Genomic DNA, 27,872 nt, shown 5'->3' on the forward strand with positions numbered 1-27,872 from the left:
TTTTTTTACGTTATTTACTATAATGCTTATTACTGCTGTTTGGTGAAGTGATGTGTCATTGTGGTGTTTACTGGTCACTAACCAAATTTCATCAATTGACAATATCGGTGGGACTATATTATCGGATGTGTTTTTCTTTGGAATATGTTGGTTGTTATGTTTTTATTCTGTTTTCTACTACATTTAATTTGTAAATAAAATATGTATATAAAGAAGCAGCTATAGCAAATATATTGATGCTCAACTATGCCAAATGCCTAAGATTTTAAATGTTCAACTCAATCAGTAGCAAAGCTGACTTAATGGTGTGGTACAGAGCCATTTAAATAAAGACCAAAAATTTAAAAAACCTCCACTTTTCAAGGTTACAATAAAACTGCTTAAATATCAGTAACTACTAATATACTGTCTTTTTGCTTTAAAGTCACTACGACAGTACAGTACAGTACACCTTTTCAAACGAATCGCTTTTTATACGAGTTTTGGTCTCTTTGAGTTTCCGTAGCGTGAGCGTTACCAGGAAGTGGTTTAAGTGTAGCTAGACCATAACGGCGGTAAGCAGGGAAGAGTAAGGTACAACAATGCTATTTTTGAATGCTGTCCCTTTCTTACTTAGAAACGATGACTAAGTTAAATACCGAGAGAAGAATGCCACTCAACCACCCAGCATTTTACAAATAAGCATTTGTGAGAATGTATTTTCTATGTCTTGTTGATCGTGTGCAAGGCTAACGGTTGGCAAGTGTATGCGTTTTAAAACACACATCTACGTCATATGGATGTGTGCTTTATGCTCTTACAATACTTGTTTAATGAATGCATTTGCAGGACCATGGCTTTGCCGACCCTCACCACCTATATACCCTACCGCAAACAGACGTTGGGTGCCAAGCTCGCCTGGAGGAGGGAGCAAAAATTCCGCACACAGGAGCAGCTGGAACTCTACGCTAAGTACTACCGGGACCAGGGTGTCCGCAATCAGTTGCACTCCCACTGGACCTCACGTCACTCATTCGCGCAGAGGTAGACACTAGAACACGTCATTGTATATGTACACGTATTCTTAGTCTAGAGGCTAGTGTCACAGTCCGACTACGGCCCGGGGGCCATTTACGGCGCACAGCTCATTTTTTTTGGACCCCGGTGCAAACATAATTAGATCTATTTTAGGGTGGCTTGAGCCCCCTAAAAAGTTCCTAAGCCCCCCTATAATTGTTGCTGCTTTTTTGTGGAAGAAATTCGTTCAGGCATGAGCAAAGAATATGCAGAAAAAATGTTGTAGAAACGATTATACAGTACTGTCATATTTGACAAGTATTTTTAACTTAAAGGGATAGTTCAGATTTTTTGACATGAAGTTGTATGACATCCCCATCAGCATTGTAGTCCAATAACAGCAACTTAGCCCCCACTTGGTCTACTCAGTCCAGTTCTGGTCAGATTACTGTGCTGAAGAACTTAGTGCCACTTAGTTGCTGGGGACAATTAAGTAAAGAGTTTGGCTTCTCAAAACAATAGGCGTTTAAAAGATTAAAACATTTGCATCATAAAAATGCCTTCTCAAAAAACTCAAACCTCACAAAACGCTCGGCGTTATATCTGTCTCCCGCCGTATCCCTGCGCACTGTCGCCTGTGCGTTCATGTGAATGTGACGAAGACACTCGCATGCCAGTTCTAACTTACATGAGATACAAAATCATTTCTTTGTGACATTCAACATGAACGAAATGCATTTAAACAAATGTGCTAGCTCGATGCTATTTTACATTGCAAATCTCATACACGCGCCAGCAATTAGCAATAGTGATTTTTACATGGCGATTTCTTACACCTCCAAATATGATAAATAGATAACTAAGATGCACATTCCACTTAAACAGCTGATATAAATATGTGTAAAATACTTACAAACACTTTCTAAGGCTCAACAAGAGAAAGGACTGGCACATTTAACATCATAATGGCAGACATTGTTGGTCCTCTCGGACAGTGAGTTTTATGGAACACTACAGAGCATTGTCGTCACCTATAGGAGTATTACCAGATGATACTCCACTGCATAATAAAATCCACTTCATAATAAAAGCGCAAGATTAAGACCTGCAACCCACTGACAATGGGTCCACTGGTCTAGCCCAACTGATGATTCATTCATCAAATAAGTTGTGTGTCCATAGACTTTGTCCATCTTGTGTATATTTAGGAGTACACATTTAGTAAACATTGAGGACAAACAACTCGTGTCTGTGCTGTGTCAGTATGTCGGCATATTGTAAGAAAAGGCTGGAGGAGGACAAAATAAACAATCTGGAGGAGCGCAGGATACGACTTAGGCTCATGCTTGAAGAGGAACACAAACAACTGCAGGCTGAGCTGACGGAGCTGGAAAACATGGAAACAGTGCGTTCCATATCAAAAGAGGAGAGGAGAAAAAAGGTAGGTAGTAGCTGTCTCCTTGCTGCCGATGTAATGTGCTTATTAATGTGACTATGTTGTACTCTCAGCTGGCACAAGAGCTGCTGAAGGAGCACTGGAAGAGTAACAAGCCTGAGTCGCAGCAGGTACCGAGACTAGCACTACCATTTATTATTATTCATTATTAATGGACAGTGGGAGCGTGAAGTATTGGACAATATGCTTCTTGCTATGATAAACAATGTTTGTTTTCTTTTATGAATTTCCAACAAATCCAGTGGCTTGATTTGGGGTTCAGATGTTAAAAATAAATCTCCCCAGTAGCTCAACTTTCTCACTATGGCTTTCTGCAGGTTGAGAGTGCCTTACATGAAGATCAGCAAATATCTGAGCAGAAACCGGTAGGAAAACATTGCATTTACTGTATTAGCTAGAGCTAGACCACCAGTTGTACTTGTGTAACGGATGCCAGCCTGTGAGGCTGCGCAAGTGTACGTTGACAAACCTCACTCCCTCTGCCTTGAGAGCTGCACTGAACACGCGGTCGACAGTCCGGGCTTTTGGCCATGTGGTCAGCGCTCTCATCTCCCATTGTGGAGGTCCTGTGTCAAGCCCCGGAGCGGGCAGTGTGAAGCAGGGCGGGTTACACTTATACGTAGGAAAATGCGTACATTTATGCACAACTCTTACCATGCGTACACACATAACCTAGTAGTGGATCAGTGAAACTACAAATCGCTATGACTGTGCCCTGCCAGCGCAGGCCTTATCATGTCGCTACGTGCTTCACAACATGACCATCAAACAAGGCACGGCCCCTCCCCCCAGAGCAGACGAGCCGATGCCAAACGCAAAGCCTGCCCCTGAAGTTTACTTATTTGTTATTTCATATTTATGTATTGGTGATGCACATGTAGCAGTCTGTGCCAGTGACTCATTGATTTGATGTAGAGTGTTTGTGATGTTTGTCAGTTGATTGTTTATACTTCTCTACTTCAATTTTGGGAAGAAGCCCGTTCATGCATTCTTAAAGGGATTGCTGCTAACAGACGGAAATTGCAGCCCTAGTCATAATTATCCTAGAGTACCTACCATTTAGTGGCTTTGTGTTTTTTTTTTTTTACCTTATTAATATTGGCAAAAGACATTTTTCAACCACCTTTCCTGTCATTCACTCTAAAATATTCTTAAGTCTGTGCTGTAGTGCATAGTTGACAAAGTTGTCATCTCTACAAATGTACAGCAAGAAGTGGCGGCGCAAGAGGATATGCAAGACAAATACGAGAGGACCCAAAGACAATCTCTGGAGAGAATCGAACAGGAAGAGGAAAACAGGAAAGACCAGGAGAGTCAGCGAGCGGAAGACCTTCGCAAAAAGATGGAAGAACTGAGGCTGAAGGAAGAGGAGGTAATGTGATGCTAGCCAAGAGGAGTAATATTGACCAAAAAATAACACCACAGTTACTGTATATGTGTTCTTTCTCCAAGGCCACTCGTCTAAGGAAAGAGGAAGAGACGTTGCTGGTCCAGCAGTGGGACCTGGATAAGATAGAGGCAGAAAGGAGAAAAATAGAGGAAAGGCGAAAGAAAGCGGAGATGCGGTAAGGAAAGCTCTTTAGAAGGAGCTCAGATTTTGTGCTGGCTGGATGGACACTAAGTTCTTTGAATTGATCTCCATGTAGGCATTTCCTCATCCGACAGTATCGGTCTCAGCTTAGGAGGAGATCCCAGCAAGTGCAGGAAGAACTGGTGAGTCGTTTTCTCCTGCTTTTTCAATAAACACTTCTCTTTTGTGAACTATGAACACCAATGGCAAAGTCAGTCTTTAATCAAGTATTTACGAAAAGTTACTGAAGATGTTTTTCCATAATTTAGTGTATATATATATACATATATATGTGTGTGTGTGTGTGTGTGTGTGTGTGTGTATATATATATATATACATATATATATATATATATATATATATATATATATATATATATATATATATATACTGTATATATATATATACTGTATATATGTATATGTATATGTGTGTGTGTATATATATATATATACACACCGCGCACACGTGAAAGTGTTCAGACATACATTTAAGTCCAAAATGAGTTATATCCCAGCTGCATTTTTTGTTATTTTTTTAATGACTGGAAATGATACAGGTCCATATTTACATATAAAAAAATATTCATATGCCTGATCTTATTGGACAATTGGATGAGAGTGCAACCCGCCTTTCTAAAGTCCTGGTCATGTCTAGCATCATTTTCGCAGGAATTTTTGAAGTGTGACACAGTGAGCCTCCCCCTCGGTTTTCGTATTACCCCTGTAGGAGCTTAAAATGGTCATTTTGCCTTTGAAGTTGGCTTAGTAAATTTGAAAAGTTACATTTTTCATTTTACTTTATTTTTCTCAAGCTGCTGCACCTCCCCTTAACTTTTTTTTGGTGCCTCCCAGGACAGTGATCTAAAGCATTCTTACCCACTACAAATTTAGAACAATGGATATGCCCATATTGAGCGAGAGTAGGAATAATTTAGGATATGGACCTTAAAAATAATGACAATACCTCTACAATCTTTTTGCCATATGAAATTGCACTTTAATAAAGAATTTGCTGGGTTATGATTAATTTTGTGCTTTATTTTGAGCTACCCTTATTGATGTGTATAAAAAGATATAACCAATTAGAATCCTATAGTCCTCCCGAACAACAATAGTCAGCATTGCTGCCACTCATGTGAATGAGTGTTTATAGAATAAGAGAATATTGCTGAAAGCTACAATCTCCCTGGAAAAGTGTCAGAAAGATTCTGAGATTAAATTTATTCTTAAAACTGTGCTCTTGTACCATCCAGGAGGCTGACCATAAGCTCATTGCAGCCTTGCTGGAAGGAGAGCAGCAGGAGGAGGTGGAAGCGCCAAGGAGAGAGCGGGTCTTTGCTGATGCTGCCTGGATGAAGCGTGTCATCGAAGAGCAGCTTCAGTTGGAGAGGGAGCGGGAGGCCGAGTTCGATCTCCTATACAGGTGAGAGCCAGCTCTCCCTCTTGAAGAGGGCGCCTCAAAAACAGGGTGCCACAGAAAAATAAGCAGCAGTTTTACAAGAATAAAGTCAAAATATTAAGAGAAAAAATGTATAATTCACGAGGAAAAATAGCATCACTTTAGTAGCATAAAGTTGAAATATTACTTTTTAAAGTCAATTTCATGAGAAACAAACAAAATAATGAATAAATGTGTAGTTTTTGGAAAATTAGCTTGGCGGTAAAACTTTGTATGTGGCCCTTGGTGTAAAAACTTTGGACACGCCTGCTCAAAAACAGCAATATGTGTCTCCCTCTTTAGAGAGGAAGCTCAACATGTGTGGGAGAAACGAGAAGCAACATGGGAGAGGGAGAGAAAAGCCAGAGAACTGCTCATGCATGAGGTGCACTCATGTCGTATTACGCCACATTTCACAAGCATCTAAAAAAAAATGACTCAGGTGAAAGGTCAATATGAGCGTTCATGTTTTGTTTTTCTTGTAAAAGGTGCTAGCAGAGAGACGGAAGCAGCTGGGGCTGAAGATGCAAAACAACCGTAAGGCTCAATTAGAGTCCTTGAGGAGCCGAGATGAGCTGATCCGGGAGCTAGAGAAGCAAAAGAAGCTGAGACACCAGGAACAAGAGCAGAGCCATAAAACAGCGTGGACGAAAGAGGTTAATGGTCACGTTTTGGATATCTTCATTAGAAGTGTTGATGTACACACTAGGTTCCCAAAGTGGGGTACGCAGGTTGCCGTAGGGGGTACGTGAATACAAATTAAAAACACTGAGATTTACATAATGCGCTCGAACGCCTCACGTGAACAGCCACAGCCAGTTGAGTAGTATAGTGCAGAAGAAAGGATCATTGTTCTGTGTGCGTTAGATGAACAAATAAGTAAGTTAGATGATGACGTGCATTGAAAGTGTTTAATAGTGAAGATTTTTCAAGATTATTTGCTGAATGAGAACTGGTCTTAAGTGGTGCTGTGACTAATTAGTACGTTTTCTGAGCTGTACGAGCTTGTCATTTGTTTGTTAAATGGATGCACCGTGTTAGAAAGCCTACAGTTTTTATGCTTTCACGAATAATGCATCCTCTTCGGGCGTTGCAGACACTTTGTTCGGCGGTCCTTGAATACTCCATGTGTGACGCAGATTGAGACTCGTGTTTGACTTTTGGGTATTTTCTTTCACCTCGTCCTTATTCACAATGTTAATGCTGTGCGTAAATGCACAGAGGTGAGGTTTTATGTTATTTCTGCTACTATGCATTTTTGCTTGGTGCATAATCTCATGCTATGTGCTCATATGTCCATTTGGCTCACTAATAAGCCCCGTATTGAGTTAATGTACAGAAATCAAAAAGGAAATTAAGTTTCTGTGTGACATTAGTTGCTTTGTACCGAATTTTTCCATGTTGTTTCAAACCAAAGCACAGCAAAAGAGCGTCAAGATCAGTTCACCAAAGCCTACCACAGCTTGCCATCTCTTGTTAGAAATCAATCCACCAGACAGAGGACAAACCTGCCAGGGGACATTTTACACTGCTAAAACGCTCTTTTTTAGATATGTCATAATAGTTTTAATAATATATCAAAAGTTTTTTAAGTGTGCAGGAGTAAGGGCTACATGACTACCAGTTAGATGTCTGAAGGGGTATGCGACTGAACAGCTTGCCACTAACGTGCACTACGTGGCTGTAATGCAGTTTACCTTCATGTCCTGCAGGTGGAGCAGCAGCTTCAAGAGCAGTGCAGGATAGAGGAAGAAGAGAAAGAAAACGCAGACGCCCATCTTGTCCAGGAGGAGGCGCTGAGGCAAGAGAAGCAGTGGATGCCCAACAGAGGATGCCAGCAAAAGGTAAACCATCAATCAGAGGACAGGCTGTTGTATGTATATTTCAATTTTTACACTTTTATCTCCATTTCAGATTCACAGGCAACCTCGAGTAGCATGGACATGAGTAACTGAAATCAAAACCCCTTTATTGCCTCAGGGTATGAAGAAGCCTGTGTGTACCATCTTGTTTTAAATGAGCCCAGAAGTGTTAAGTTTAGTTGAATTCTCAATTTGTAGAACTGTTTTTAATAAAGCCATGTTTGATGCCAGTGAGACAGCCTTTTTCTTACTTATAAATTAAGTTTATTTTGAAAATAATTCCTTTTTTGAAATTGCAACTCCAAGAGTTGCATCATTTACAGTACAGTACACCCCTTCACTCCATCCTGTGTCATTAAGTTGTGCTGCACAGTCAGGAAACAGGAGACATCCACTGCTCTATCCCATTATGTTGTACATTGACACAAGACAGACCAGAGCACCAAACACGGTGACATACACATGGTTCTTTGCTCTAAATATTTGCTAATACCAATGCTGTAGCGGCACATAAGACTGCATCACAGAGAGCACAGTAGAGACAAGTCACTTAAATGCAACAATGTTGTCTTGTCGAGCGGCACATGCATTGACTGGCTTAACAAATGGGCTGCGACAAGTCCACTGCTGATGGGGCGCAACAGAGGGCAAGTCATGTAAATGAGCTTTTATATTCCACAAACATTTGTAAGTGTGCGTAAATTAGAATCTGAATGCACAAAAAGATATTAAGGGAAGCTTATTTGGCTGCAAGAGTATTAGCAATAGCATAAATCGTGGGTCTTTTTTTATGGCTTTCAACTTGACATGAAGTAGAGTGGCACTGAATGAATTTCCTAGTAGTGTGTTTAGCTATTACTAAATCATTTGTGGAAATGATTTTACTTTAAGGGAAATTGTGTTGTGAGTACAATATTAGTTAGTAAAGCTGCAGAGTGTTCCCTTCCATCTGTCCCAAATTGTCAAACATAATTTAAAAAAATGAAAGCATGCATACACCACCATTATGAAAAAACATAATTTAAAAATATAGAAGGAAGGGAGTGAGATGTATGCAGTTTTGCAGGCCAGTTAGGGCTGTCAGTTGGTGTTCTCCTTAGTGGTGATGGTGACAAGCTGCTTGGCTGCCTTGGCAATGTCATAAGCACATTGGATGACCTGCTGGGTGACAAACTGCATGTCCGTTCCTGGGGATCTTTCTGGAGGCACCGCCTTCCTGCACTCACTCTGAAGCCTGCACGCACTGGAGGTCAACAAGCGCAAAGAGCTTCTTACCGTCTCAGAGCGTGGCTTCTGCAGAGGAAGGTGACAAATAGGTGAACACGTGCAAATGGCTGCAGATGTGTGCAAAGATGAGCCAGATCAGTTTTCCTCTATGTTCATCAGTCACAAAAGAGCGGTTTGTCCTTACCTTGGGAAAGAGGGCAGCCATTTCTGTTACAGCCACGTGTATTCTTTCTGAACAGGGTATGAAACTGTGAGGAGACAAAAACAATAAGATCAATATAATGTCAACTTCTCCAAATTCCACACCGAATGTTGATTATTGTTAATGACAAACTCGGAACAACATGCTACGTAATTTTACATTATAAACCATGCTACTCAACATTTCCAGCAACGCAGCACACTGTTTAGAGCTGTTATGTAAAAAACAGAAGTGTTCCGACATATTCTAATCCCAAATAAAACAGAATGCATTTTACATTAAAGAGTTCCACTGCAATAACTTCACAAGTCAGCACATCAGGAAAAGTAATCTAATAATAGGCGTCATCCATATTTAGAGCCAAATAAGACTTGCATAAACAACACATTACAACCTGATCTGACGAGATCCACCCCCTAGCCCACACACCCTCCTGACAGCTCGATGTTGACCTCCAATTTTTGCAATAAAAGTGACTGTTGTAATTATTAGATTTAGCTCCAGAACACTCGCCTCATGTCTTTAATTGCCGTTGTTCACTCACGACACAATCCAGGTTTATGCCTTTAAAGCAGTGGTTCACAATACATTCTATATTCTATATGATGCATTCTATTTATTTACCTGTACTGTACAAACTGAACTCAAAACTGAAACCAGGAAAACACAACAAAATGGAGAGCTGCGGAGCATACAAGCGTATTCAAGAGTCAAACTGCATGTTGAGTACAGTAAATTTGTACATGTTGGCAGGTCTGCACTAATATTGAAAGTACTCTTTGCCTCTCACGTTGAGCAGACACGCCTTGACATACAAAGTCCTGCATATTTAGGTTTACCCATGCCACAAATAGTGGACACAATCGGAAATATTGTTAGTGGTTAATGATTCATTAGTGTGTAAGGGATGGAGAAAAAAAAGTGTGGAGACGGAGGAAGATCGAACAATGCCTGGGAGACAGGGACAGAGGCCAGAGTACCAGGAGGAGGGATCAGGGGAGCGGAGGCTGAGTGGATGAAGGGAGGTGGAGGGCTTGTCAGCCCAGGGCATCAGAGTGCTGAAACATCCCAGACTGTGCCTGAGGCGGCGCACACCTTCACGCTCATACGATCTGCTGACAGGCGTGAGGCCCGAGGATATGGAGGAGGAGAGGAAGGAAGATGCCAGACAAGTCAACAGAACCCAATAACGAGGGATGCGGGAGGTTTCGAAACAGAACGGTGGAAATGTATTTGTTTCTTCTCATCTTTCTGACCTCTCGTGTTTGCTCTCCTGAGCCACTCGCAGAAGCTCCTGAATGTTCTTGGTGATCTGTTCGGTTTTGCGGATGACGTCCTCGGTGCTGGGAAGCATGCGGTCCAACTCCACCTCGGTGTCATCCAGCTCAGGGATGGAGCCTCCCTCCCCCAGCCAGCCACTGCTCCTCAGCCTCGCTCGCCTGCACACACTGCAGAGGAAACCTCACTGCTATGAGCAAACACTTCTGTCGATGATGTCATTGTATTCTTACCCTGTCTCGTCCAGCTCGGAGTCATTGAATGTATTGTCATAGTCACTTTCTGGCATGCTGCTTTGCTTCTCCAACTTGGAGGCCTGCGGAGGAAGTGATTGATGGCGCACGTCATTGGGGAATATAAAGAAGAAACATCTGTGGTGACGGCACAAGTTCAGTGGTGCAACAACAATCACCTCCCTAAGGAAAAAAACAGGTGTCATTTACTCTTGACATCGTTGCCAGCTGTCAGATGAACAAGTAAAAGCGATGCCGAGGACTTTGAAAGGAGCTAACAAAGCTGTGAAGCAAGAGTACACGCTGTTACAGCATGGTCATCGTTAGTACAGTCACATTGTTTAGACGAGTCAGCATGAAGTGATTACATACACTGCCAAAGATGGAAAACTTAATGCAAAAACTGAAAAGGGTTTTTGGAAGGTTGGGGGAAGGCGATGCTTCATCTTTAACCACTTAGGTTTACACTTTGCCAGGATAAATAAGACTGAAACACTCGCCATGAGACAGCCATGATCACATGGGATGACATTAGAGCCATGGAACAAAAGGCTTGTTCTTCTAACTAGTGAGGACTGGACCCGCAAACAATATACTAGGACTGACCGGGACTCTTGTTGTTTCCACATTCGGTAAGACAATGAACATAAGGACTATCAAACCTCATAGGACTTGTGTACATTTTTACTGACTGGCTTGGATCAAGGAGCTCAAGGAAAGAAATTAAATTAGCCCACACATGTTCTCTCTCTCTCTCTCACACACACACACACACACACACACACACACACACACACACACACACACACACACAGCGTTAAACCCAAAATTACTCATTCTGTGAACAAATTTTTTAGCTACAGTGGATCCGCGCACATTCGCCATTCAGCTGCAAATTCACAGGTTTTTTTCTGCAGAAAACCCTGAATTGGTAATAATTTACAAATAGGTGATAATACAGGTAAGATGTACAGCATACATGAACCACTGTTGGAAAGGCCACCATTTTGACATGTCTATGTCTTAATGCTTCACTGATAATGTTTTCCTGCCAAGCATCCTTGAAAGAACCTCCAACGTCTACACGGTTTAATAAGTGTGCTAGACATATTGAAGAGAAACGGGGGAGGGCTCCAGAGCTGAATCTAATCTATAATTAAAACAGTGGCTTTTATTGCAAATGTTGATCCAAAATCGGAGCAAGTTAACATCAAGTTAGCAAGAGGGTTTGGACGGGGAGCAAACCATGTGTCAAAAATATACATTTTTAGCACCTAACACTCACAATTACGAGTGCGCCTGAACGCCTCATGGCGAAAGGAGAACGGAGCAGAGAAGAGAGAAAGCTCTGTGTACGTTATATGAACAAATAAGTAAGTTTGATGATTATTTTGTGCATTAATAGTGTTTAATCTTGAACATGTCATTTTTGCCTGCGAAAATGAGGCTTTATCGTTGGTTGTATGTATTTTTGTACTTGGGATACTGCGCTATCATGATTGTTAAACCCTCCTCTTAAATTTGCTATTAAATGAATATTCAGACATAAACCATCGCCATTGTGAGTGGATGTTCAAATTCAACCCATTCAAACGGAAGGATGGCAACATCAAACTGGAATAAAAGATACTTCTATTTAGCAAAATGTGACCATACAAAATACAAACGTCTGACCTGGAAGTACTAGAAAATGAATTCAAATATAATATAAATATATTCAAAGACAAAGCTTTGTGTTATTGTTAGTTTTTAGTATCAACATTTCAGCTGCTTCTCTTTACATTTTGTCTTTTTGATCTATTTTCCCTATTTTTGCTGGGTGTTTTTTTTTTTTTGGTTTAATTTTATTTCTACAATGTGCTGCGGGTCAATAAAAATAAGATGTGGGCAACTAATTGCCCCTGGGCCGCACTAAATGTGTGTTTCCACAACACTGTCGGTATGTAAACGTAAAAACAAAACACTGAAAATTGTGAATATTTTCCACAATTTCTTACATTCGTTTATCATTTTCTGGTATCATTTCCAGCTATTCAACAAAGGGAAAAAAATCCCTTTAGATTGGGGTATAATAACGGCGGCTTAACTGTAAGCCTCAAATATGGTCGGGCTTAAAATAAAAGCAATATTCCAGACCGTACCTATAGTAGATCGGCCGTTTGTTCCCAGAAGAAGTGGGAACATGCTGGTTTCGATCGTGAAATGTGGCTTTGCATTGTTAGAAACAGCAACATGAATACGTTTACACAAATGTTAAGTAATAGAAGTTGACGGAAATCTCCGACAGACACTTCTTTGAGGTACAACAGCACAATAAAATGAAATTCTGCCTTCACTGACATAATAGGTGCCTTGTAAGGGTTTTTAAAAAAAAAAAAAAAAAAAAGGGTAAAATGACTCATTCAAAATCATTCAGCAACACTTTCTAGTTATGCTTTGCAACCAACACTAAAGTTGGGCTCACTAGTATACAAGCAGTAAGCCAATGTTATCTTATTACGTCTTTACGGTGCGTTCACGCTTGCCACGTTTGGTTCGCTTAAAAGTAACTCTGGTCCGTTTGCTCTGCGAGTAGGGTCCAATGGGGTAATCCGAACCCTGGTGTGCACCAAGCAAGTGGTTGGAGACCACTTGAGAGTGCTTGCAAGTGAACTCTTGTGCGGGTTGGTTCACTTGAGCTCAACTGAACCAGTGCTAAAATGACAGCTTGGATACATTACAAATATGTTAGACAAAATACCCCCCTGTTGGAGTGACAAAGGCGCTCTTTTAAAGTATATTTTAGAAGCTTTTTAATGAAATCTAAATATAAAAATATCATAAAAATCATGTATGTATTTATATACCGAGCAGAAGGCATTTTCGCTGGCAAGTATTTGAGTTACAGTGTGTCATGAAAGCCTTTGGTCCGATGACAAAAATACCAGTTTGGTCCAGACCAGAGTACGCTGTCTTAATGTGAACAAACTATGACGGTATCCAATCATGCTCACTTTTGATGGAGGCTGTCAGGGAGTTGTTAATTTAACTGTTTTTATTACTGTAGTTGCGGTAGAATTGAGAGATGTTTGTAGAAGATGAGTCAATTGCAAGAAAAGGGCAAACATCTCACAGCTCTTGTAAGAGATCTCAATAGAATGATTGGTTTAGTCATTGATGTGGCCAGTCAGTGTAGTTTTTTTTTTTACATATGTAAAAAAAATACATATGTAAATAAAACAGACCTTCGTCCCTCCTGACACTGGTTTCGATATGCAATTCCACTAAGAAGGGAAAAAAGTGTGTTCACTTTGACCATTTGTTAAGACAGCCAGTCAGGATGACGCTGATGAAAGCGTGTTGTTTGATGGTGACGGCAGCTCATGCAGAAGGGCAGGCAGGGAGCAGAGATCAACAAAGTGTGAGGGAGGAAGAAAGTGATAAAAGCACCCAGTGGACGTCCTGCGCCCTGCAAGGTGAGGCCCACGTGAAGCAGTACTTAACCTTTAGATCACTTTCATCCTTGGACCAGGACAGGGCGGACGGAAATGAGGGGAGGGATGAAGAGGTGGTCACGTAAGCGCCCCTTTCCTTCTAAAGACATGGTTCAAATCACATTTTAAGAAGACAAAAATCGTTCATCGTTGTTAAATATTCGAAAAATAAAAATGAAAGACAATTTTGATTATTTCTAATTAAGCCTCTCAAGTGTACTATACTTGTTTACAGGGTTCGTTTAAAAAAATACATATCGGAATAATCCAAATAATAGTTCATAAAACCTATAATTGGCTTGCTTTTCTTAAACATTATTGAGATTTTCCATGTTGGGTAGCAAAATGTCCTAAAATATGACCACACCAGCATCTTAATTTGAAGCAAACAGAAAGGAAAAGAGGATGAGCTCATGAGTTTGTCATGCAGTACAAAAACACAGTCTTTGTATGGTTGTTTTAATGCTTCATCAACATAAAAGACAATACAAAACAGCAAAGAATATCACGTTTAACAGCAACTGCAAGCAAGTAACAACTAATGAATGTCCAAAAATAACAAGCAGCACACCAGTAAACCACAGATATGACCTTGCTGTTGACCTTGCAAACGTAACAGAACTGGACAAGATGATGTGTGAGTGGATGTAATTAATGTGATTTTAAAGAAGTCCACATTGACAAGAAAGAAGAACCAAATGAGAGATGGTAAAAAGAGACAGAGATGCAAACAGGGTGAAGACATGGAGTGGTGGAAATGGACCCAAGGGGGGGAAAAGGGGGGGTCGAAAGACTGCAGGGAACAGATCTTACTTACATGAGGTGGGAAGGGTTGCAGGGTGGGAATAGCCTCTTCTGGGTAAGGACTTTCCCCTTTAGGGAGATAAGGCTTCAGGCCAGAGCCAGTCTCGTACATAGACATGGGCCGACTGGCCCGAGCAGACTGCCGGCGTTTCAGGGCTGAGGGACTGGAGGGGTCAGGGAAGTCTGACGTGCCGGGAGTCTGATAGATATTGGCTGTGACCTGCCGCCTAAGAGAGGTGTTCTCACTTTGCAGAGATTGCAGCTGGAAGAGACGGTCAGCAACACACTAAGAGGAGCTTCTCGGCAAAGCAAGACTTCAACCACTTCAAGTCACAGGAACATCATGGGAGGAGTGTCTTTTTTTCCAAGCTTAAATTAACAAGCCAGTGATAAGCAAGCAAAGGACTGTTTGCATAGCTAGGTGACAGGTGAAAGTGGAGTCAAAGATGTAGCTACAGAACAGACTCAAGAGTTAGCAGCAGTGAGAATATGCTAAAGACAGAAGTCAGTTTGTTGCACCGTTCTAGATTAGGGTGCATGTCAGCACTCACACTGGATTTGAATTGCCTTTGAACAATATCTGCCAAAAAACTATATTCATCATACTATATGAGGACCATTTTTACATTACCACCACACTACACTGGGTTCCAAATTATTATGCAAATAGGAATTTAGTATCATGAACGTAAACCTTTTTTGTTTTTCAATGAAATTCATGGATGGCATTGTACCTCGGGGCTCTTTGGATTACTGATATCAATCTTGCACAACTGTCATAATTAGTTTGCCAGGTGAGCCCAATTAAAAGAAAACTACTTAAAAATGGTGTTCCACATTATTAAGCATGCCACTGATTTCAAGCAATATGGCAAAGAAAAAGGATCTCTCTGCTGACAAAAAAGCGTCAAATGCTGCAATGCCTTGGACAAGACATAAAAAGATTCAATAATTCACAAAAACTTTCGTACGGGGATGAAATTTGTGGCTGATTCAGATGACAGCCAGGATTGTACTAATAAAGGCATAATTAGAAAGGTTTCTGCAGGACAAATGTATCGAATCAATAGAGCACCTGCTAAAAAGCCATTACAAAGCAGTAAACAGGTATTTGAAGGTGCTGGTGCCTCTGACGGCCAATGAACCTCAAGGTGTAGGATACTCCAGAGGCTTGCAGTTATGCATAAATATTATGCATAAATATTATGCATAACATAAATATACCAATATTCACAAACAGAAACAGTTGCAGTCGGCCAACATGAAGATTCATTTTCAAACAATTCTGTTTACTGATGAGAGCATATCTCATATCTCAGTATATCTCAACAAGGCTGTGATGTCAGCAAGTAGGTGGCTCGGAATCATTGGGAGAGAGCTTGTAGGCCCTTTATGGTCATTGAAAATGTGAAAATGACCTCAGAAAAGTATATCGAATTTCTGATTGACCGCTTTCTTCCATGGTACGATATGAAGAACCATACCTTCTGTAGTAAAATGACCTTCGTGCATGACAATGCATCATCTCATGGTGCAAAGAATACCTACCTCTCTGTCACTGGCTGTTATGGGCATAAAAGGAGAGAAACTCATTGTTTGGCCCCCTTTTTCTCCCCCTGACCTCAACCCAATTGAGAACCTATGGAGCATCGTCAAGCAAAAAAATCTGTGAAAGTGGGAGGCAGATCACAACAATGCAACAGCTGTGGGAGGCTATTTCTGATATCATGCCAAGAAATTAAAGCAGAAACGCTCCAAAAACTCACAAGTTCAATGTAAGAATTGTGACGGTTATATCAAAGAAGGAATCTTATATTAACATGTAGCTTGGCCTGTTAAAATGTTAGTGATTGAAATAGTAAATATGATCTCCTTGTGCTGCAAATTCAACAGATGACCATTTTCGGTTCTTAACAACCAATGCTTTGAAACTCTGTTGCGCATAATGTGGAAATGAAGTTTTTATTTTTGAAAAAATACCGGGATGTTTGTTCAATAACATTCAAGTTGTACTCTAAAGATTGATGACTTGAAAATTACGATGACTAATTTATATTGACTATTTAGCAAAATCAGGGAAAAATATCATTTGCATAATAATTTGGAACAGTGATGACCTTTGTGTGATTTGGTTGGAAACGCTGGATCAGAACATCAATACCAAGTTTACTGTGCAAATCGCAATCCCTACCAAAAGTGATCAGCCTATTCTTTCAAAACAGACAACGCTAACAAAAATAACCTTATAGACAAACTATTCTTTATAAAAGTGAAATATGGGGACCAAATGTATCATTTTAAACACACTCCTGCTAAAGCTAGCTGTTACTAAATAACTGAGCTGCATGTTGCATGTAGGTAGGTACAATTATTTAAATTTTATACCACAGTACCACCACAGTACATTGCCATGAACCATTTGAAAACCATTTGTCAAACAATGCATCTATATGCACGAAACATCCAAAAAATATTACTATGAGCACACAGTTTATGTGATGAAGCAAGGCACACACATACAATTGAAATTATCATTAACTATGTACGGGATCAAAACAAAAGCAAAAAACATGCATTTTTTGTAAAAACATGCATTTTTTTGTAAAAACATGCTTGTTAGTAACATGTGACAGGATGGGTAATACAGTATTAAATAATAAAGAATTGTGAAATGAACCGGAGTAATCTCCCCTCATGGTGAGTACAAGTGAGCATGCTGGCCAACAACAGAGGGTGGACCTGCAGGGTGTCACTGCAGCCTTCCTGTTCACATAGCCACACCCTAATTACAAGGCACAGGCTGGGCCGCTGTGACCCCCAACACCAATCCACCTCTCTGACTCAGTCTCGGCCCTTGATGTTGTTAGTGATCTTATTGTTGGAGCCCAGCGGATACCTTTTTCTGCATCAGCCGCAGCTCATCACTCAGGTTGCTGTTGGCTTTCAGGAGATGCTGGATCTTGGCCTCGGAGGCCGAGAGGGCGTTCTTTACATCCAGGTACTCCTGCATGGTGATAGGTCCATCAGAGAGGTCTGAGTCCAGGCTCTGTTGGAAGTAGAACATGTGGTAATTGTTGGAATGGTGCATCTGGCTGTGACATTCAGGGTTTCAGTTTGAGAAAGCAGGACCACATTACCTTAGTCCTATCACCTTTACTTGAAGGGACCTCTTGGTCCGTATCCTCATCAGACGCCACACTGTCATAATCGGGCTGGTCATTATCCTGGCTATCACTACTTGGCCTGGCAGGCAGATTCTTCAGGATAAGTTCCACATTGTCTGCAATGACAAGCATGCATATTGAGCGTTTTATTCCGTGTACCATTAAGCTTTTCAAATACATTCAACTCATGTAGGAATGGCTTGGATGTAGGATGGACGGCGATAGCTCGGAAATGTAAATAAAGTTGACATCCCACCAGCGACTGAGGTAATGGGGGTCGCCCAGAATTGTGTGGCATACACGTTTTTTTATTCTTCCCCTTTCTGTTTAACAATTCTCTCCCAAACTCATTTTTTTTTTACCATGGAAACCCCCCAAAATATAGTAGGGCAGTAACACATACGGCTTGGTGGAAACGTGTCTTATTGTTCTCACCTTTAGGGCTGGCCGCTGAATTCCCTTGTTGCCTCCGCTTTGCATCACTTAGTATGTCAATCACAAGAGTTGCAAATTCATGTGCATTGAATCTGGCAAGTTTCTGGCGTCCCTGAGACAAGGGGGGGGGGGGGGGGGGGGGAGAAGAGAGTTGCCTCAGCATTTGGAGATCAGAATGTAAAAGTCAAGTGAAACATATAGCGTTCTAAGATTCTAACTTGCCTGGTTTCGTGTGGATGAATATTCTGGATTGACAGGAAGGAAAGGCACCACTGTTGTCTCGGTCACAAGGGCGCTGTGATTCTGTGTGGCTAACCACACTTCAATAGCGTGTGAGAAACAAGAAATCAACTCAGTAGTTTTATTTTGACTATGAGTGTGCATAGAAACACAAATTAGTATACAAGACAGAAAAAGAACACTTTCTCATACTAATTTTGGGGAAGAGGCATAACTGCACTTATTTCTCACAGCATGAGTGTTCTCAAGCACGTGTAAGCTTCCATCCCCCACAGCCAAACACGCCACGAAAACAGAGTGTGCTGTCACAACACATTCAACAAACCCGGCCGTAAAAATGCTATATTTTGCCATTATTGCAAAGCGTCATGCCTCACCACATTGTGCTCCAAATTTCACAGCTTCGCTCGATCACATTTTAATAATTAATAAATCATGCTGCTTTGTGGTTGAAGACAGCCTATTATCAGTCAAACACTAAGCATATTGAAGCTAATTTTACATATTTTGGCCTAAATTAAGCATTTTCAAGCAAACAATGGTTAAATGAAGTACAACACAAATATAAGGCATTCAGAGGACACATTCAAAGATTCTCAAATGATATGCAGCATTCTACACTGGTCACTAGGTGTCAGTAATGTTACTGGAATGTTCCGTTAGACATCCAAATTAGAATTAGCTCACAACGGGCACAATAATCCCAAATAAAAATCGCTAATAAGAACACGGGCTACTGTTGCGGCCGTAACCCACGCCAAGCTAAAACTCAACACTGAACCTCAACATCACTTCCTGTCTGCCCGCTACTCTGCTCCCTTTGGGAACACATTCATAGCAATACACACGGGCACAAGTCAGAATTATGTCTTAAATTACTTATTTTTTGTTAATATGTCTACTATATTGGGTAATACGAGAGTAAAGCTGATTGTTGGGGTGTTATTTCATGTCTAGAGGGCTCTAATAATGTTAAAGAAACTTATTTATAAGGTCGTAAACAGGTTTCCTATGATCTAACTATCAAAATATTTATAACATAATAAGTAAGGAATCCTACTTCATGGAAATTCCATGACCAATTAACAGCGATAAACGATATACCAATTAAGGTAAAGGTACTTTTACTACACAATCATTCTAAGTAGGGGTGTAACGATTCATCCACTACATCGATGCATCGATTTATATTTCTATGATTCAACTACATCGATGTGTAGTTGAACAAGTTTCCATTCCGGACTACATATATCGATTTAACATCGTTTAAAAGGTAAGCAATCGATTGAATCGATACTGGGAAATAAAGCATTGGATTTAAGCATGGCAGGCTTTATATGGATGTGTGTTTTTTAAGCACTTTTAATGATAAATACGTTACAAGTTACTCGTGTAATAGGTTGATTTGGCGTAAGTCGATTAGTCATGCTTGTTGAGTGGGACGCACTGATGACGTCATGTAAAGGCGACTGTTGTCGTTGCCAAGGGTTACAGTGTGGTTTGCACATGTGCAATGGAATAAACGAAGCAGACACGTCCTCTAAAGAGCACAAGTTTGTGGTAGACTTGTACTTGTGGTAGAGAAGTGAATGGGGTATCAAATTAAAGTTCAAGTCATGTTTCATCAGATGTAATTAATCACAGACTTGATTTAATTCAACCTGTTAATTCATTAATTGTTAATTCAACCTGAAGTGTTGGGTGCACTTTATTCTAATAAAAGGGGAATGCATTTGCCATTAATTGTTGTTTGCTTGTTTGTTTATAGCCATAATTAATTTATATTCCCTTATAAAAAACAACAGGAATCTAGGCAACTTCACCTGCACTGTCCGGTATCGAGGTATTTATTTCAGTCACTTCAGAATTTTTGGCTAAAAAGTTACTGAATCGATTTAAAGTTACTGAATTGTTTTGGATCGTATCGTTCTAAATGAACCAATATCGTCCGTCCTTCAATCGTATCACAAACCATGAATCATGATACGAATAAATTCCTTATTAAAACGAATCACTACACCCCTAATTCTAAGTTCTTGTTACAACAGTGACTGCACAATTCTTTACCTGCATCAGTTTCTCGCCTGTCCACCTCATCATACACATCCATGGCCAGCTCCTCAAATAAATGATTACTCAGCTGCAGAAGAGAAAAGGAAGGTGGGCTTTAATGATGGGATAGACACAATGGAAATATAATAATGTCTGCTGCGCCATCACTTACAGACTGCAGCTTCTTCTTTGCTGCCTTGGCCAGCTCGGACAAATCTAAACTGCTACAGTTAGACAGTAATTCTCATCAACATGCTGCCAAAATGTCAGACGAAACATTCACCTACAGTATATGCCATTTGACCAATACTTACATGTTTCTTATCCATCAATAGAGTGCAAAACAAAAGACCAAACACACCATTTTAATGAACTGGGCTTGTTTTGCGACAATAATAGCTTAGCAGGGCTTTAGTGTCACTTATTTGTAGATACTAAAGAACTGACAGCTGCTTTCTCAGTGAATGCTTCAGCAAGTCCAACAAGCCACCACAAAGCAAAGACACAGCTAGTGGTGACTGCAACTGCCTCACTTTGCAGTGAAACATGAAAAACACTCTTCCACGCTTACTGGCTTACCTGTCAGCCATTTGCGGAACAATGAAGTGCTGCCCATTTTTATGATCTGAGATGAAGGGAAAAAAAAAGTTTAGTATTCAAGTGTCATCTCATCTTAACTACTGTACATACCAGTAGGACAAAGCAGTGCTTCCCATACATTCATATTTGTGGTGGCCCGCCATGAATACATTTGGAGTGCACGTATAGATTTGGCGTTACCTGTTAAGAATTATCCATGATTATGCACATTTATGTGGAGACTCTTATTTTAAAACCTCTTTTGTTTACATTATGCTCACTAATGCCATTCTCTTTATCTGTGCACAAGCCATTGCCGATGCTAACAGTTAGATATATTTAAAATATGAATAGCTATATTAATATTAGTAGCTCCTTTGTGTGATGTTTTATTTCCTTTTACTTTACTAGTTCCTTCCCTTTGAAACCTCCCCTAGTTTTCCTTATTTCCCAGAAAACATCCCTTATTTCCAAATACAAATGTTGACATGTATGCCTACAGTGTCTATTACATGAATGTGTTATGGCCAATTAGGCAAATTACACAACGGCATCATCTAATGGCGTTGATAGTTTCACCCTTGAGCACATTTCTATTATTTCCTACAGCAAAAAGTCAAATTAAAAAATAATAATAATCAGACAAGAGGCTGACCAACATTCCAGAGAGGATTGTGTTTGCTTGCAGTAGTTAGTTATTTTGCTTGTAGTCCCCATGTTATACAGTACATCCCAAAAATGTAGCAACACTATTATCTACTTTTTAATCTTTATCTTTTTTTTATCTTTAAGATTCTCTGAAACTGCAGCACACCTGGTTTTCTCCCGCACAAGTAGAACGCCAACCGATCCGTCAGTTCATACTGAATCTCCACCAGTCTATCTGCCAGGTCGTGATGGCCCGCCTCCCTAAGGTGAATACATTAAAACACTAGTAAGCCCTTAAAAAAGTAGTGAACCAGCAGGACTTGACTGAGCATAATCACATAACACCATCCATCCATTTTCTTCTGCTTATTTGGGTTTGGGTCACAGGGGTAGCGGTCTCAGTACAGAAGCCCAGACTTCCCGGTCCCCAACCACCTCTTCCGGAGGTGAGTCTGACTTTTAGTTGCAATGTCTCAACCTCTCGCACAAGCTCAGGCTCCTTCTCCACCAGAAAGCTGACGTTCCATGTCCAAAGAACCAAATTTGGCCACCGAAGACCAGGTTGCACAGGCGCTTGCCCTCAACTGCCACCCAACTCACAATGTACCAGACCCTTATGTTTAGGTTGTGTGTCTACGGAGGGGTAATCACATGACTAACCTTGCATAATCAATGGGAGTTTTGCCATTGCTGTCAGGAGCACCAGGATCAGCCCCATAAACTGTTAACAGTTCAGCCTGAGAGACTTGTCCTGCCTTTGCTGCCACATGCAAGGGAGTGTTTCCTTTTTCCTTGATGAAAGAAAACATGTTCTACTAATACAAATATGTGACTCGATGGGAAATGGGGGAGACCTTACTGGGTGAAAAAAGTTTGCTTGAGCTCCGAGAGATAGCAACCTCAAACAGGTCTCAAGATTCCCAGTGCGTACACTTGAGTGAAGTTGCTAAAAGAGAGAGATAAAGGTAAGATTTGAAATTAACTGATGTAGAATTTGCCTTATAAGCAGCATTTCAACTCACCTTACTTAAATCCTTGGCTGTTGAGCTGTCATCCTCCCGACAGGGCATGCGGTGAACAAATGCCAGCATTTGGTATTTGGCTTTAATAAATTCTGATTTGTTGGGGCTATGAGGAGCACACAAAATAAAACAGTTCCAAAAGACAAAACAATTAGCACGGAAACCTCAAAGGAGACATATAGTATTATAAAAACAGTCATGTCTGTAACATGCTAAAAAAAATACACTGAGGATCAAGAAGTAAAGCACTCCTAAAATGCTCTCTAACCCTGTTCAGAGTAGCCGGTTTGGGGGGAGCTGTCCTGTCCTGTCATGCAAATGTGCCAATGCTTATGCAAATTAGACTTATGAGATCATAGTAAGGACAAAATATGAACAGCTTGCTCGGAAACATTTTCTGTAATAAGCCGCTAACAAAATTAAGTAATTTAATACTCGATGGTTGGGCAGGCACTCCGGATACACAATATATGTGTATACAAGTCAGTTTTCACAAAACACTTTGATAGGAACTCACTGCAGTTTATCCTGGGGGCTGGCTTTACGTTTTCCACTCATCACTGATGCTGGGTCCAGAAGTGAATGCTCCCAAATTGAATTTGCACCATTGCTGTACAACATCTGAACCATCTAGGTGAAAAGAAGAAGAAACGTGCTGAACTCTACTCCAGAGACATAGAACACTGCAGCAAAACATCCTGAGGTAAAACCAATATTTCTCATGTATAACTGTATTTTATTTTAAGTAGTTAACAAATGAGCAGAGAGCTCATTTTAATGTGCGTTATATTAGGTTTGTCTCAAAAAATGATATATGAGGATCAAAGGTATTACTTGTAGTTGTGTAGGAGGCCATGGCGTGTGTGTAAGGTGGCGGACTTGGGAGCTGTGTCTGCCCAGACTTCGATGAACACTGCAGCACTCATCACAAATTAACACTCCTCTGTTCACTGAGGCCCAGCGGGGTTCTGTAAAGGAGGGAACACAACACTTACACTGGCCTGCCATTGTCAGTGTTAGATGTAAGGCAAAGACACCTATTAAAAACAAGCACAAAGACCAGGTTTTAATGTCATCTTTTTCAGGTAAAAACTAATCGCGCACGACCACAGGCATACATAACAAAGTGTCTCTTTATTGCAATGCTACCTGTTATCATTACAGCAGTCAGAGAGTGCAAACCTTCATCAAGATAGCAACATTTGTCACAGACAAAATCAGGGAGTGGACATTTGTAATCCAGGATCTTAAAAGCTAAAATAAAATGTAAAACTTTCATCCTGATCCAAAATTTCCTGTGGATTTTTTCAAAATTTCTTATGGATCAAAGAAGGGATGGGCAGAATTATCATCAAGATTTATGTCCATTGTGTGGAATTGGTTGCGGATGAATCATGTCTTGAAGCAACTGAGGCAAACTGTGGAGTGTATTACTTGGGTCCAATCAGCAGCGGCAATGTTGGTTTACTCTCAACTAGTTTGTAGTCTATCGAAGACCAACATGACATCAGCTATGAAAAGTTGAGTTACATCCACATAGACACTCCTCTGGGAAAAATTATGCTGCTTGATATGACACTGCCCTGGAAACAGGAGTTCTCAGATAGGGATTCTCCCATACCATTAAAAATACTATTTGAAAAAATAATTTATCTGCTAATTTTCTTACTAGTTGATCAAGCAAATGTAGTCAAATACCCATTTCTTTGATCCATCCCTGGATCAAATTATAACACAATCAACTGCACAACAAACTAAACCCTCATTGTATGGGATTTGACATTTTACATAAATACAAGCAACTGAACGCGTTAGATAGGATTTTCAATGTCAAATTTACAGCTGCGACTATTATTCGAAGAATCAATGATTAATCAATTATCCAGTGAATCTAGTACTACTATTTTGGTGATTGATTCATCCTTTTTTTATTTATTATTTTAAAATGTAAATATCCTGATTTCAGCGACTCAAATGTGAATAGTTTTCATTTCCTTGGTCATCTTTTTTGTTTCATACAAACAAGATATTCACACACATCAGCTTTCACTTTGGAAAACAAGGATCGAAATTTTAGGCTGACATGTTGCGTGCGGACCAAACCATTAACAGTTTGTGTTTGGTTCATATTTCTTTTATACCTAACTGATTACTCGATAAATCGAAACAAGTTTCAGATTAATGGACTACAAAAATAATCGTTAGTTGCAGCCTTTGTTAAATATGCATTGCTGCCAAATGCATCAGATGCAGATAAAATTAAACAACATATATTTGGTAAATTACACTGAAGTAAGATTAGATTTGACAGAGATATGGTAGGATTTGTTACCTTTTTTTACCCATACACAGATAAAATATAATGGAGACCTTAGTCATTACTATATTTTCTGGCATCAATCATAAAAATGAAGGTTCTAATCTCAAAAATTATGGACTGGACACAAACGAACAACAATGAACAAACCCACGCCGAACACAGCCTTCCTGGCAGAGATAATTAGTCAACGGGAGCAGGTACAACTTGACATACACATTCAAACAAGGAGATGGACTTTTGGACTCTGCATTTAAGCAGAGTTTGCTGTGATTCTGAAGCAAATCAGATGAATTGCTGTGATGCTAGCAGGAAATGTAGCCGGAGGTTGCACAGTTTAGCACTCTTTAACATTACTACACAAATAAATATGATGAGCATAGAACACTTCATCTAATTCAAAAGTCCTTCTGCATCTGACAGTAAAAACACTGTTAATTCATACGTCTCTACTTAATAGCCAATAAATTGTGAAGCCTTCTGATTGGCTGATGCTGGGAGAAGACAGCAGCTGAAGTGTAGTGGGAACAGCTGTGGGGGTTACTGGTTGCATTCATGGCGCCTGGGTCGTGGTTTTAAGAGTCTCCCCCAAACTACTGTCCTGTGTGACCTCGGTACTGGCGGGCCTCTTTCACCCTTTCCTCAACGAGTGCTGCTAAATTTAATAGCAGATCTTGAAAATCTAAAAATATTCACTCACAACAACTGGTCACAGGAACAGGGAGGGGCAAGCAAGGCCAGCTGCTGTGATGGCCTTCAAACATCAGAGATGAGAGTGTTTCTGGTGGTATACACGTATTGTCTTTATCAATTAATGATGCTTTCCTATGTGCCGTTTTAATGTATATTTTTACAGGATATCCCCCTCAGAAAGACTTCCAAAATGAAAGCAGTCGGTCAATTCACTTAGCATCCTGCTTGGCTTCCTGTTCTTGCTGAAAAACATCACGTCACAACTAAAGAAAGGGGATTTCACTCATAAGCATGCAAATATCACTTGTTCTGATATGACATTTTGGCTTTTGGTTGTACATGTTCAGCTGCATTTGTTTGTTTGTTTTTTTAACCACACACAAGCTTAAAGGAAATTTGCCAAAATATGATCGCTTGTCTAATGTGTACAAAAACAAAAACAATAGGGCTCGCGCTGTGGCCTAGTGGTAAGCATGTCAGCCTCAGTCTGGAGATCCAGGTTGGAATCTCTGTCGGAACATCTCATGTGTGGAGTTCGCAGCCCCTCCCTGTGTTTGCATGGGTTTATTCCGGCTTCCTCCCACATCCCAGAAATAAGCATGATAGGTTAATTGGAGACTTAATGGTTGTTTGTTTGTATGTGTCCAGGTTGTACCCCATCTCTTGCTGAAAGTCCAGCTCACCCTAATGAGGCTTAACTGTATAGAAAATGAATGAATGGATGGAAAACAGTAGGATGGTGCAATTGCAATATGACATCCATTCAGATACCATTGTAAAAAAAAAAAAACTTCGTGTCATTCTGTGGAAACATTCCACTCACATACAGTTATTTGATGGTTTAAAATGCTAACAACACACAGGCAGATCGTTTGGTGTATTGGTCTGTCACGACTGTTTGATCATTAAGACTGAGCGGAAGCAGCCCTTTCGGATCTAAAAGTATCCTGTCCATAGGAGCTAGTACAAGTATATATGTCAACAACACTAAACTTATCAGACAGTACAATTACTGTAACTGTAAAGTAGGCGGGAGTGTGTGTGAGCCGTGCATTGCTAATCCGATTAGAACCAGAAGCGTGGGGTGTGAAGAAACCACACGTCAATGTGTCAAGAACGGATACGAACTGAAGTGATTTAGTTGCAGTGACTGATTGGCTGTATTTGCTTACCTGGAACACAGCAGTCTGCACACAACTCCGTGTTTCTCATTCGCTTGGACATTCTTAACAATGGAAGAAATGCCTGTAGAAATTAGCTCAGTATCTTGGCCGACACGTTGGTCATTGATGACTCCCTGGAGATGCCTTCCGCGTTAGCTAAAAGCTAGCCAATTAAAGGGAGTCCAAAACGCCGAGACGCTACACCCAATGCTGTTTTAGAAAACAAAACATTATAACGACATTACGTATAAATATGCTATAATGGTGGTTGTCTGAAAGTTAGCTGACTTAGCACTTAGCTAGCGGACACCACTACGCCCGTTTAATGGGACGCTCTGCGGTCTGTGGTGGTAGACAGACAGCAGCAACACTACAGAGAGCTTCAGTGTCTGTTGCGTCTGTTACACTTGTGTCGTAAACCCTGGGCTATGTCTTACAGGGAACTTTTCTCCTCGTCTAAATAAAAGAATATTTATGATTTATTTATTTCTATACTGTAGAAAGAAATACTAAAACTTTAATAAAACATTTATGTATTTACCCGGCTTTACAGCAGTTTGTTGTGATACACAAGCCTTGCGTAATTAACTGAGGGCAACAATTCAGTCTATACTCATGTAAACAGAATGACGCTACAATGCTACCCAAGTTCACAGCACTCCCATAACATTATGATTTACCATTTTAGCATAGACACAGGGCATCACAAGCAAAATAACTGACCATTCATAATGGGATGTATTGCACGGCTACAAACTGTAAACATGGCGATTAGTGGTAAAAGTTATGATCTCAAAAGTGGATTCCCATATATCCTATTTTCGTCATCCCCCTAAATGTAACCAGGCAAACGGCTATCAGTGTTTGGACGTAATAAGGCTGCGATGCTTCCCTCATATATTTTTCTTATGCATATTTTACACCAACTAATATTTATCAAAAATATATTTTCCAACACATGTATTATTAAAAATGTTTGATATGATAAATGTATATGCTATTCAGAGTTGTTTTTGT

At 40.3% G+C, this 27,872-nt stretch overlaps 2 protein-coding genes across 12 annotated transcripts; one reads left to right on the plus strand and one right to left on the minus strand.

The window, feature by feature from the left end:
- Positions 1-505: 505 nt before the first annotated feature.
- On the plus strand, positions 506-7,550 carry tchp (trichoplein, keratin filament binding). 4 transcript variants are annotated; one of them, XM_054773709.1, is made up of 13 exons: positions 506-573; positions 829-1,023; positions 2,260-2,437; positions 2,506-2,562; positions 2,770-2,817; positions 3,660-3,824; positions 3,905-4,017; positions 4,099-4,165; positions 5,279-5,448; positions 5,767-5,848; positions 5,952-6,119; positions 7,176-7,307; positions 7,378-7,550. In XM_054773709.1, exons 2-13 carry the CDS (start codon positions 833-835, stop codon positions 7,408-7,410), a joined length of 1,404 nt encoding a protein of 467 aa, XP_054629684.1. In that variant the 5' UTR covers positions 506-573; positions 829-832; the 3' UTR covers positions 7,411-7,550. The 4 variants fall into 4 exon arrangements, with proteins under 4 accessions (XP_054629684.1, XP_054629685.1, XP_054629682.1 ...); XM_054773710.1 differs by having other exon boundaries at positions 523-744; XM_054773707.1 differs by having other exon boundaries at positions 523-1,023.
- On the minus strand, positions 7,339-27,230 carry git2a (G protein-coupled receptor kinase interacting ArfGAP 2a). Of its 8 annotated transcripts, XM_054773705.1 has the most exons (21): positions 26,865-27,230; positions 23,517-23,650; positions 23,200-23,312; positions 22,683-22,788; positions 22,520-22,606; positions 22,321-22,451; positions 21,827-21,921; positions 21,013-21,058; positions 20,606-20,657; positions 20,449-20,521; positions 18,364-18,461; positions 18,142-18,253; positions 17,680-17,822; positions 17,439-17,588; positions 14,556-14,804; positions 13,749-13,838; positions 10,266-10,348; positions 10,011-10,202; positions 9,735-9,866; positions 8,737-8,800; positions 7,339-8,618 (listed from the first exon to the last, which is right to left on the minus strand). In XM_054773705.1, exons 1-21 carry the CDS (start codon positions 26,914-26,916, stop codon positions 8,406-8,408), a joined length of 2,415 nt encoding a protein of 804 aa, XP_054629680.1. In that variant the 5' UTR covers positions 26,917-27,230; the 3' UTR covers positions 7,339-8,405. The 8 variants fall into 8 exon arrangements, with proteins under 8 accessions (XP_054629680.1, XP_054629676.1, XP_054629674.1 ...); XM_054773701.1 differs by lacking the exon at positions 14,556-14,804; XM_054773699.1 differs by lacking the exon at positions 13,749-13,838 and having other exon boundaries at positions 7,340-8,618; positions 20,606-20,654.
- Between the last annotated feature and the right edge of the window lie 642 nt (positions 27,231-27,872).

Source organism: Dunckerocampus dactyliophorus, chromosome 4 (genome assembly GCF_027744805.1).
Source record: "Dunckerocampus dactyliophorus isolate RoL2022-P2 chromosome 4, RoL_Ddac_1.1, whole genome shotgun sequence".
NCBI lineage: Eukaryota > Metazoa > Chordata > Actinopteri > Syngnathiformes > Syngnathidae > Dunckerocampus > Dunckerocampus dactyliophorus.

Bases quoted from the DNA above. Each gene is read 5' to 3' on its own strand.
- tchp (XM_054773707.1), top strand. From the start codon at position 776: ATGGATGTGTGCTTTATGCTCTTACAATACTTGTTTAATGAATGCATT. The intron at 2,563-2,769 runs GTACCGAGACTA...GGCTTTCTGCAG, and splicing joins ACAAGCCTGAGTCGCAGCAG to GTTGAGAGTGCCTTACATGA. The intron at 7,308-7,377 runs GTAAACCATCAA...TCTCCATTTCAG, and splicing joins ACAGAGGATGCCAGCAAAAG to ATTCACAGGCAACCTCGAGT.
- git2a (XM_054773705.1), bottom strand. From the start codon at position 26,916: ATGTCCAAGCGAATGAGAAACACGGAGTTGTGTGCAGACTGCTGTGTT. The intron at 21,922-22,320 runs GTTAGTCATGTG...TATTCACCTTAG, and splicing joins ACTCCCATTGATTATGCAAG to GGAGGCGGGCCATCACGACC. The intron at 20,522-20,605 runs GTAAGTGATGGC...TCTCTTCTGCAG, and splicing joins CAAAGAAGAAGCTGCAGTCT to CTGAGTAATCATTTATTTGA.